The sequence below is a fragment of the Sminthopsis crassicaudata genome, chromosome 2 (genome assembly GCF_048593235.1).
Source record: "Sminthopsis crassicaudata isolate SCR6 chromosome 2, ASM4859323v1, whole genome shotgun sequence".
Taxonomy (NCBI): Eukaryota; Metazoa; Chordata; class Mammalia; order Dasyuromorphia; family Dasyuridae; genus Sminthopsis; species Sminthopsis crassicaudata.
In genome coordinates this window covers 37,292,297-37,304,671 of record NC_133618.1, presented here as the reverse complement: position 1 = coordinate 37,304,671, position 12,375 = coordinate 37,292,297, and the positions used below count along the sequence as shown (strand labels likewise).

Sequence of the window (12,375 nt, the reverse complement as noted above, 5' to 3'; positions counted from 1 at the left end):
TTTAGAAATTCCTCACATTCCAAGATGTTGCTGTGGAATTCACCCAGGAGGAATGGAGCTATTTGGATCCTGGCCAGAAAAACATGTACAGGGATGTGATGCTGGAGAACTATGAGAACTTTCTCTTTCTAGGTAAGATAATTTTTTTTTAGTCATTCTGTCATCATTTATTTCTCTCCAGGTGAGTACCAGGAACTATGGCACTCATTAGGAGGAGAAAGGTAAAAAGAGCCTGCTCATGGAGCTTCTGTACTATCCAGAGAGATCCTGAGTTGAAATACTTTTTAACAGAAATGTTGGTTTGAAACAAGTCTTTTCCAAGTGATGGCAGGAGCAGATAGGGGGGTAAGGAAAAGCTTCATGCCAGAGATCACTGATTCTCAGCTAAGCTCTGAAGGAAACTAGGATTACAAAAGTTAAAGGGCAAGAACAGCACATGGCAGAGTTGGGGAAACATCCCATGGTGACCTGCAGAGATGGCAGGGACAGCATCATGTGTGAGCCACTGCAAGGTCAGAGCATTCCATCAGTCCATGGCTGTGGGTGGCTGAGGAGCTTGACTAAATTTGAGTTTGCTGGACATGTAGGGAGAGTCACACAAATACTTTTTCATAGAGATGCCCTCAGACCTTTGGGCAGTTTGTGAGCAGTTGTTGCTCTTCCCAGACAAAAAGTCCTCCTTTTTCCAGCTGGAAATCAGCAGCTTCATTCTGCAGCCCTGCAGGCTCTTCCTTTCCTCTCTCTGCTCAGCCAGGCTTCAGTTTCTCCATAGAGCCCCAGGGCAGAGAAGGAAGACTTCTCCCAGCAGACTAGGAGTGGGTGAATGTGACCCCAGCTGTCCTGTGTCTGCACCAAAGGCTGTGTCCCTTTCCTCTCATTTGCTGAGGGAAACTTCTTCAGGCGTCTTTGAGGCTTCTCCACTGGCATTTCCAGGCCTGCCCCTTTTCTTTAGAGAGAGACCAGGACTGAGTTCTGAGTTGTTTCTGTGTTCTCAGCACTTCCCACTTATTTCTCCTTGAGCAGGGCTTCCAGTAACTAAACCAACTGTGATTTCTTGGTTGGAGAGACATGATGCCCCCCAGCTGTTAAGGGAAGAAGACCCCAGATGCATTTCTGAGGGTGAGTAATTACCAGGCGTGCAGGGGTGCAATCCCCTGAGTGCCAGCCCTGGACTGAAGGAGCCTCAGGGTTCTGACTTCCAGTCTGACCTCAGAAACTTCCCAGCAGTGAGACCCTGGACAGGTCCCTTAACCCTGTGGGTCTCCTCTGTGATATGATGTGGAGAAGGAAATGGCAAACTCCTCTGAGATATGAATCTCTGCCCAGAAATCCCTCAGAGAGGCTTATACATGGTCAGATGCAGCTGAGAATCCCTGACCCAGAAATCTAGGCAGAGACAGGCCTCACTGCCAGCAGGAGCTTGACTGGGTCATTACAGTGAGTTACCTTGGAAATGTTGGGCTTAGAGCTCCCTTTCAAGGTCCATAGGCCTAAGGGATGTCCTTGGTTGTCCTTCCTGCACTCCTCCTGTAACCTTACCTTTTGTGTCAAGAAACGTTCTAGTAAATCTGTCCTTGTATTTCTCTCTAGTCTTAGAAAAAGCTGCAATTCTTCTTGAAGCTTAGCCTTCCACCAATGTGCTGGGTCCTATCCTTTATTTCCTTTTTTTTTTTTAATTAAAATTTTTTTTTTTATATTATGCCTTTTTGTTTACAAAACTTAAGCATGGGTAATTTTTCAAAATTTCCCCTCCTTCCCCCATAGATGCAGGTAGTCCAGTACATGTTAAATGTGTTAAAATATATGTTAACCTATCCTTTATTTCTATAAGTATTTTCTATTCTTAAATCCTTAGATTATTTTTTCTCTTTGATCAGTACTTTGTGAAAGATAATAGATAAAGAACTTTCAGGTATAATTAAGTCTGACTTCTATTTAAAAAATCAGTCCTCTTTTCTGTTTTTTCTTCCTTCCAATTGGTCTCATTCTTTTCAGGGACAGATCCTGTAAAGGTCTATACCTTCCATCCACCTCCTACTTTCCCTTTCCCACCTTGAATTGGTGCTATCAGCTATTTCACTGTTTCATGGAAAATTCTCTTTAACTCATTACTGACTTTAATAATAACCATAACTAATATTCTGGGAGCAGATTTAGGAGTGTTTTTTACCAGTGTTTGGGATATATTGTGTTTGTGTCATTCTTATTTTAGAATAAGGCCTGGGGAAAGGCAGAAGATCTTGACTTGCCCATGGTGACCTCACAAGTGTCACAACTGCTACTCACACTTTGGCTTTCTCTCTCAACAAATTGAGGGACTTTCCTAGTACATGAAAACATAGGACAGGAAAGCAGGCTCTAAGGGTCTGTACCAAGTATAAAAGATCAACTTCCTAGTTAGCAGACCTGGGTTCAGAGCCTGCTTCTAACACTTTCTCAGTGTGACATTGGACAATTTACTTCACCTCTCAATGCTTTTCTATCGAGATTTTGAGTTTTGTCCAACACTTTCTGACCCTGTTTGGGGTTTTCTTGGTGGAGATCCTGGAATGGTCTACCATTTCCTTCTCCACTTTATGTGGCAGATGGGAAAACTGAGACCAACAGGATTAAGTGACTTGACCCGGATCTCTCAGCTAGAAAGAGTCTTTTCAGGAAGATGAGTCTTCTTGACTGGAGGTTTAGTGCTCTGTGCAGTATGGCAGTCACACCTCGCTATTCAATGTTCTAGGCAACTCTCAAGCTATACTTTTCTTAGAGGATGTAAACCTGTTTTGGTCAAGGGATTTTCTTCATAAAATCACAGCTTCAGTCACTATCTCTTCTTCAGTGTTCCAGAGATCAACTTTAAATATAATCATCTATGGTTTTAGATTTCTTGTTTTTCTCTCTGAAAATTTTAATGTTTTTGAAGTCATGGGCAGTTCTGTTACTTTCCCCTCACCTGCTTTTGAGCTTCATCTCCCTCTTGATCATGTTTCTTCTCCCTTCCCCATATCAGTCATCCTTTTTCCTAATGAAGATGACTGAATCTAGAATTGAGCATAAAATAGTTTTCTTTTCCCCACAGTATTGAGCATTGGGTGGTGATGCTTTTTTGTGATACTTTCAGATTCCCCTGTTGAGGAAAGAAAATATGAAACCAAGGAGTCAACTCCAAAACAATGTATTCCTACCAGAGAGAGACTCGTCAAGGATGATTTCTGGGATTCTAAATTGGAAGAAACTTGGAATTATGAAACTGGATTAGAAAATCAGATAAACAACCTGGAAAGACAGTCCATGAAGCTAATAATTAAGTGCAGCAAAACTTCATCTAGCAGAATTTCCATGGAGAAGAACCTTTGCAAGTTTGATAAATATCAGAAGTTTTATTGTCAGCATTCAGAATTTAATGATTACCATGGAGTGTATTTTCAAGGAGAACCTCATAGAATTAATGAATGTGGCAAAACCTTCAACATCAATTCAAGCCTTAGTGTACATGGAGGAATTCATGCTGGAGTGAAAGCTCATAAATTTGGTGAATGTGGTAAGGCTTCCAGCTACAATGCAGACGTAGCTGTTCATCAGGAAAATCTGAAGGAAAAGTCTATAAAACAATGTAATAGAGGTAGGAAAATTTTTAGTCAGGGGCCATATGTTTGTCAGCATAAGGGAATTCCTACTAAAGAGAGACCGTACGAATGCAATGAATGTGGGAAAACTTTCAGCAGAAAGACAAGCCTTTATAGACATGAGAGAATTCATACAAGAGAGAAACCACATAAATGTAATGAATGTGGAAAAGCCTTTCAGGATAAGTCAGGCCTTAGACGACATCAGAGAATCCATACTGGGCAGAAATCCTATATATGTTATGAATGTGGAAAAGCCTTCAGAGACAAGGCATACCTAGATAGGCATCAGGCAGTTCATTCTGGGGAGAAGCCTTATAAATGTAATGAATGTGGAAAAGCCTTCAGATTTTCAGGAACCTTTAATTCACATAAGAAAATACATACTGGAGTCAAACCCTATAAATGTAATGAATGTGGAAAAGCCTTCAGATTTTCAGGAACCTTTTGTTCACATAAGAAAATGCATACTGGAGTCAAACCCTATAAATGTAATGAATGTGGGAAAGTTTTCAGACAGAGCGGAGCCCTTAATTCACATACAAGAATTCATACTGGAGAGAAGCCCTTTAAATGTAATGAATGTGGAAAAGCCTACCGCCACAAGGCAGGCCTTAATTCACATAAGAGTGTTCATACTGGAGAGAAGCCCTTTAAATGTAATGAATGTGGAAAAGCCTACCAGCAAAAGGGAGGCCTTAATTCACATAAGAGAATTCATACTGGAGAGAAACCCTTTAAATGTAATGAATGTGGAAAATCCTTCAGGGAGAAAGGTACCCTTAATAGACATAAGATTATTCATACTGGGGAGAAACCTTTTAAATGTAATGAATGTGGAGGAGCCTTCAACTATAAGGGACATCTGAATAGACATAAGAAAACTCATACAAAAGTGATACCATAAATTTAATGAATGTGGAAAAACCTTAAATATATGGGAAAATTTAATTTATGTAAGAGAATTCATATTGAAGAGAAACCCTAAAAATCCAAGGAATGTGGGAAAACTTTTCTTTTTAATGTCTTTTAAGTCATAAATTCATACTGGAAGGAAATCCTTTAAATGTACTGATGTTGAAGCAGAATAATCAAAATCCAAACTTGCAATGTAATAAAATTGAGAAAACTTTCTTGTATTTCGCAAACTTAAGAAACATCAGATTATTCCTACTAGAGAGAAATCTAAATGTAAAGAATGTGAAAAGGCTTTCAATGAGCAGGAACACTTAATGGATCCCATACTGGGCAGGAACTTTTTTCAGTGCTATTTATTTTACATGAAAATACTTTATGGATTCCAACAGCAATAAAAGATTAGGCAGTTATCTTGGCTCTAGCAGTGTCTTTAATAAAGAATCAGAGGGTCTGGAATATCATATTCCAGAAGGCAAAGGACCTTGGGTTACAACCAAAAATTAACTACCCAGGTGGATTGAGTATCTTCTTTCAGGTGATGGAGCTTCAATGAAGTAAGGGACTTTCAATCATTTCTAAAATTGAAAAAAACAGAACTAAACAGAAAATGTAATGTATAATCACAGGAATCAAGAGAAGCATAGAGAGATAAACAAGGTGTAAATGTATATTATTTAAAGGTTAAGCCATTTATATCCCTAGATGGGAAAACAATACTTGTTCCTCTTGAGAACTGTTATCTGTCATACCTGGGGCTTACAAAAGGGGCAGCATATGGACTGAGGGTGTGCTTGTCAATGGACTGTGATGTGATGATATCAAAGAAAAAGATATTAAGTGGTGGGAAAAGGTCTATACTGGAAAACAGGAAAGACAACTGGATTATTTGAGGTTCAAAAGACCTATTACAATTGGGGGAAAGAAGGGAGGGAGATGAGCATTTTCTGAAGCTTGATCTCATCAGTTTGGTTTTAAGAGGGAATCAATAAAGAAATTTATCTTCTAAAGAATTAGGAGGAAAAAGGGAGGAAAAAAAAGGAGAAGCAGGATAGAAGGGAGGGCAGAAATACTAGGGGAAATGATAAGAGAACTGGGGAAGAAAAAAAGGCAAGGGGTGGAGTGCATTTAAAAAACCTACTAGGGGAAGGGAGACGGGTGATAGGAAATAAAGTAGTAGGTGGGTTAAAAAAAAAAAATTAGACTAAAGGACAAATGGAAGGGGAGAGCCAAAGTACATACTGGGGAGAAAATAGGATGGAGGGAAATAAAGAGCTGGTAATTGTAATTGGGAATGTGAATGGGTGAACGCTCCCATAAAATGCAAGCAAATAGAGTGCTTTAAAAGCAGGAACGTATAATATGTTGTTTACAACAAACACATCTGATAGAGAAACACAAATTAAAGGTAAAGACTAGAACACATTTTATTATTCTTCAGCTGAAATGAAAAAGGCAGGGGTAGCAATTCTGATCTCAGATGAAGGAAAAATAAAAATAGATCATATTAAAAAAGATAAGGAAGGAAAGCACATTTTGATAAACATTACTGTAAATGATGAAGTACTAACAATAGTAAATATTAATTATTTCTGTTTCCCTCTCCCTAAAAAAAAAGATTTCAGTATATTTACAACATAACCTATAAGTGGTCACCACATGTATTTTTGTTTGTTCATTTCTGAGTGTTAATGACATCATTTCGAGTTTTCTTTGCAAAAATATTAGCCATATCTTTCTCCAGCTTATTTAAAATTGAGAAAACTGGGGCAAGCTGGTTTAAGTTACTTCCCTAAGGTTACATAGATACTTAATATCTGAGCTAGATTTGAACTCATGAAGATGATATCAAGGCCAGTGTTCTATCCATTGTAACAATTAACTGCCCCAAAGATGTGTAGTGGGAAGAGCAATCTGAGCCACTTATATTTCTGGAGAGCTCAGATTTTACAAGGTGGTATTACTTACATGAAGTCAGTCTTCCTTTTCATTCCTACTGCCTGGTTCTGAGACTCCTGATTCTTCCTTCTGGAAATAAGCAGAACAATGGTGATTTCCTCCTTTACATTCAAGGACCATCCTAGTTTCCTCTGATCCAAGATTTTTTGTAGATTAAATCCCCACTCCCCACCCCAGTTTCCTTGAGCCAGTTCCCATATGATGTCAGTAAAGGGATTCGTCTTGCAGCTGGCCCTGCCTAGATACTGTGAGATCTGGTACAAACTCTTCTTCTTGGCCTGCAAAGAATGTTGAACCAACAGCTCCTCAGGCTTGTTGATCATTATTTTCCTTTGTGAGCTCCATATCCAGGCAGAATGCCTGCCTTCATGGTCCCACACAGGACACTCCACAGTGCTTGAAAGGCATTCATTCCTCAGATCCCACTCAACAATTGCCTTCAAGGGTCTATGCCCAAGTCAGACAAATTAGACAGTGCCCAATAAAGCCCTTGGTGAGTACAAGTCTCTTGGTTAAGGACTCAGTAAATTCTGAATCTTAGGTGTTATGAAATAAAAATAAAAACCAGATCTTTCAGCACAGAAAGCAGAGTAAAAACAAAAAGAACCCACCAATCACCTTCAAAGACCCTCAGAGAAAAACCGGGTTGTCAGCCCAAATCCAGGTTATCCGCATCAAAGGAAACTCTTGGAAGCATCCAGAAGGATGTAAATTAAAGACCAAGGAACCAGTCAAATTTCTGTAAGGCCTTGCAGCTTCTACTATAAACCAGAGACATTAGCATACAATATGCCAAAAAGGAAAAGACCTGGGCTTTCAACCAATTGTGTGAAAAATTGGGCATAATCCTATGGTCACAATATTGATCCTAAAGGACTTTGAGCATTTTTGATGAAAAGATGAGATGAGTAATAAATTTGAAGTATAGAACCAGGAATCCACAGGACTTCAGAAAGACCAAATTATATGAGCAATGAGACATGTAATGCTAATAATATTGTAATGGGGAGAGAAGAAACAAATGTCTCAGCAGATCCTCCAAACCTTTAATGAATAATGGAGTTACAAGTTCATGAGAATTAAAGCTATTCTCCAATTGATAAATAGTCAAAGGATACGAACAGACAATTTTCAGATGAAGAAATTGCTCTAAATCATTGATAAGAGAAGTTCAAATTAACATAACTCTGAGGTACCACTACTCACTTTTCTGGTTGGTTACGATGACAGGAAAAGAAAATGATGAATATTGGAGGGGATTTGGGAAATTGGGGTCACTAATATCTTGTTGTGGAGTTGTGAACTGATCCAGCCATTCTGGAAAGCAATATGGAATTGTGCCCAAAGGGCTATCAAATTTTACATACCTTTGGCCCAACAGTGTTTCTACTGGTTCTGTATCCCAAAGAGATTGCCCTCCAATTTGATCTTTCTTGGGGAGATGTTAATATTAAAACAATCTGCTCTAGATGTATAGAGGAAGCCACAGAAGTCAATTTTGGGTCCCCAAACTTCCTAGATTCAGCTGTAAGAAGGAGTCTTTAATAAAAAAAAGACTGAAAAGCAACAGAGCAGGAAGAGCACAGAGTTAAAAAGAGAAATGGAGACTAGTCCCAAATTTTAGCTGCTGCCATATCTAGGAACCATAGGAATTCATGCTTCAGGTATAATGGACAGGGCCATCAGGCTCTCAAATGTCCTCAGAAGGGAAACCTCTGAGGTTCTCCCCCCATCCCCAGTCATTGCCCCAAGAGCAACCAGAGGGACACTGGAGGAGAGACTGCCTGCAGGGGACAAGCTGCTCCCTGCCCTTACTCCACCACTACATTGACATCAGAATCCTGGGTGTCCTCGGATATGGTCGGCGAGACCATTGAATTTCTTTTTGCTATGGAGGCCTCTGTCTTGCTTCAGCAGTCTGGCCCCTCCCCCCATAGAATGGGGATTGAAGGGAAACTTAAGAAGTCTTTTGCGACCTTTCCTCTGCCTTATCAGTTTGGTGACTTGTTGTTTAAACACTTATTATTCTATCCTGCTCCCTTATTGAGTTGTGATTTAAGGGTGAAATTGGGGGCCCAATTTTCTCTTCTCGGACCTCTAGGTAATCTCTTATTGTTTCTTTTAAAACTCTCATAATTTCCCTCTGAATTCTGGGAGAAAAGAGATTCCTTTGTCTGGGACCAAGAAATCCTGGAAAACCACCACCCCAGCTTTCGGCTGCGAGACCCCAGTGTATTCCCCCATAAACGCCAATACCCAAGAAAGTCAGAGGCTGGAGAAGGATTGCAACCCTTATTGAGAAATTCTTGTGCATAAACTTTTAGCACTGGCTAAAAATTTAAGGCATTTGGACCTGTCCACAACCTCAGAGAGGTTTCAGTCATATTTTGTAAAGGACACCAGAAAGGAGATTCTCTTCATGTCAAGGGGAACAGGTTTGCAGATTCATCTGCTAAAGCTGCTGCCCATTCACCCCTGACTGTGGCACCTTTAATCCCCAGCTCCCAGATTCTTATACCCCTCCATGTAGCTCACAGGGACAAGATTTACAGAGGAAAGGAGGTACATCCTTTCTCCTTCTGGCTGGTTTCAAACACTCTCAAGCCAACTTTTAATCTCAGAGGCAAGTCACTAGAAACATCTACCAGGCTTGCCCACTTTGTGCCCAAGTCAATCCTGGAGGAGCTGTTAAACCTCCCCCTCTTTTCAGAGAAGGGGCACATGCCCAGGGAAAGATTGGCAAATAGACTTCACACATATGCCCCTTGCAGAAGTTTCATGTTGCTTCTGGTCTTGGTTGACACATTCACTAACTGGAACCCCTGAAACTGCTCTGGAAAAAGGAGGGTAAAATAGTCTGTGTCCTTTCACTATAATCTCCTTCCTTTCTTTTTTTTCACTCCAAGGATGAGAATTTTGCTCCTAGCATTTTCTCTCCTACTTTTCTTGATGCCAGCAGTTAACTCCTTCTTAGCCTTTTAGCTAGGGAGCTAAGGGGGGCCTTGAGGGCACTCCACAGATAGGACTCCATGCATTATTTGCAAAGGCCCCATTCCCAAATGTCACTATCTCTACCCTGGATGGAAGCCCACTTTTAATCTGCTGCTGAGATTTGTTTCCTGCAGACTCCAAGCTATGAACTTCCAGCTACTCACTCAGTCTGAAGATCATGGGACAAGTGACTTGGACTCTCAACATCCCCTAGATGTTGCTGCTGCTATCTTCAGATCTCACACTTCCCCTCCCAGCCTGAACCCCCATTGAGCTTAGGGACAGCTCTAGGGCCCTTGTCAGCTAAAAGCAGATCCAGAAAATGAGATCTCCTTCCCTTTGTCTCAAATGAATTTGGGGGTGACTGCTTGAAGGGGAAATGATATAATAGGATTCTGTGTCCCCTTGATGTTTTGGGGGATGGGAGCATCCCCAACCTTCTACTGGGCTCCCACAGGAAATTCCCACCCCCAATTGATCTGGGAAACAATCACTACCCTTATTGATTTGGAAATTAGCCCCTAATCAACCTGAGCACCAAACCATAGAAGACTTTAAAAAAAAAAAAAAAATCAAGACTCTATCCCAAACTTCACTATCATCCTGATCAGGAAGTGGCCCACTGAGAGAGCTGCTCAGAGAAAATAAACCCATTTTGCCAAAAACCTCATTTTCAGACTGCAGATTCTTTCACAAAACCTGTGTTACCAGCCTGGGCACCCATATTGCTGTTAGGTTATCTCACTCCTCAACAGATTCATGATGTATGTGTTATGGCAATTTTTTTTTTAATTTCTCAAATTTTAATTCAGGAATAAGATAAGCAATCATAATTTTTTTTTAAAGTAGAACATCATTGAATTATTTTGTAAATAAACACGCCCCCCAAAAAAAACCAGAAAGAAGAATAGAGTTGACTCAAAAAAAGGGGGCAGTATTACTCATGCTTCTTTTGCAAGCTGTGTGAAATGAAGATCCATAGTTTTGCAGAGAACCCACTTTTTTGTGTTCTGCTTCAGGTAGGGAAATGCTTTTTTATTATTTCAGTTGAAGATTAAAAAACTTAAAAAACACACAGATACCTATCACAGACCCTATTGTATCCAATATTCACCATGTGCAAAACAATAAACACACTGGGAGGCGGTATTAGGAAGTGAATAGAACTGGAGTTTTTCCCTCATGTTTATTTCTGAGGAAATAGGAAGCAAGGGAAAGTGAGAAAGAAGGGCATTCCAGTCCCATAGGATAGTAAGAGAAAAGGCCACAGCATCAGAAGCATCATGATGAGATACAGGCAGAGGGACATTGCCACTCGCTCATGGGGTACTTGGAGAGAAGTAAAATTTAAAGAAATTGGAAAGGGAGAACATGGTCAAGTTAGGATTGACTTTCAAGGCCAATCAGAGGATTTTCTATATTAGGTTCTGGAGGTAATAGAAAGGGACAGACTTTCTTGAGCAGGAGGCTAATATCTTAGAACCTGCATTCTCCAATGATCCATTTAACAGCTGAGTGCAGCATTGGCTGGAATGGGAGAGAGCTGTTGCATAGAAAGGAATGAAATAGCAATGGCAAAAGTACGATTGTGAGTGCAAGAGGAGCACTTGACAGAAGGGGATGACTTTCTGAGTGGAGCAAAGGACATGATGGATTTCAGTAAGAAAAAGGCACCCGAATAGCCATTTTGCTCTTTTTGGCCTCAGTTTCCCCACATACAAACTGCAAGCAGGAGACCAATAATCTTTTTTTCTCTTTGTAGTTCTTCAGAAGAAGATACAACAATACAGAAGAGAAGAGCAAACATCTCTCCAACAACTCAAGGGATGCATTCTCCACAGGACACCTTGTAGAAAAAAAGTCTCTGAATTCTCTCCATCTTCAGTTCATTTAACCTGGTCCCTTATCTGTATTTAAATTCTTTTTGTTTCTAAGCTTAGCTGAGACTACTTTTGGATAGAGCAAAGATCTTGCCCATCCATATGTACGTCTGGGAAAGACCGATGTCAAGGTTGAAAAGGAGAAAAGAGCAAGCTGGATTACCTTCAGGAAATTACAGAGCTCTTTGGATGACCCCAAAGCTTCCTGGGTAAGCAATATTTTTAATACTGGTCACTCTCTCCATTCCTGACAAATGTACAAAATGCATCAGACCATATTCTGATAGGGAAATCCAGAACTCAGTCCTTTGTGCAGCCTAGTTTGGCAAAGGGAGACCATCTGGGAGGTCTGGGGACCCAGAGGACAGATTAGGCTAAAAGTATGCTGCATGTAGATAAAATAGGACACAGGAAAAGGCTGTGTACCTGATGTATTGTGATTTTAAAGAAAAGTTCGGATTCGCTCCTATAAATGACGCTCTCAAGCTCAGTTAAAAAGTAAAAGTAAAAAGTTTTAATCAAATAAGACAAAGTATAGATAGTTTAGATTTGCATAAAAAAACAAATAGAAATAAGAACAATTAACAATATGACAATTGTAGCAGATAGAGGAAGAAACTACATCATCAACTCAAGGGAACCCACAAGATCATCAAACAGCTGGGAGCCCCTCTTTTTCAGCCTTCTCAACTTGAGTTGTGTAAAGATTTTTCCAGGCGAAGCGTCCTCCCCATGGATGAGACTCAGTGGAGATATAGGACACTCAACCTTATATACCCTCTTTAGACAAAGAGGGCTTTTTGCCAAAAAATTATATAAGGGTTTGGCACATACATCTGTGCAGGTGTGAGGTACGGGAGGGCTTCACTAGTTGACTCGTTCCATATCGTCTGTATCTTGACAGTTCTTTATTAATTGCCTATGCTCAGGGAGGGAGCCACTCCTCTCTGGAGCATAAACATCTCTAGGAATGGCTAGTTCCTAGTATCTAGTGTCAAAAATATACAGAGTTC

General features: G+C 40.3%; 1 protein-coding gene across 8 annotated transcripts in view; it reads left to right on the top strand.

Moving 5' to 3' along the window:
• The window catches only part of LOC141554179 (uncharacterized), a 31,822-nt gene extending 21,750 nt beyond the window's left edge, over window positions 1-10,072 (top strand). For 7 of the 8 annotated variants that reach the window (XM_074285809.1, XM_074285808.1, XM_074285811.1 and 4 more), the window contains 3 exons: window positions 6-132; window positions 1,024-1,119; window positions 3,113-10,072. In XM_074285809.1, the coding sequence (XP_074141910.1) occupies window positions 6-132; window positions 1,024-1,119; window positions 3,113-4,524 (1,635 nt within the window). In that variant the 3' untranslated portion in view covers window positions 4,525-10,072. The remainder of the gene's footprint in view (window positions 1-5; window positions 133-1,023; window positions 1,120-3,112) is intronic. The other variant, XM_074285812.1, reaches the window with a different exon arrangement.
• Window positions 10,073-12,375: the final 2,303 nt, after the last annotated feature.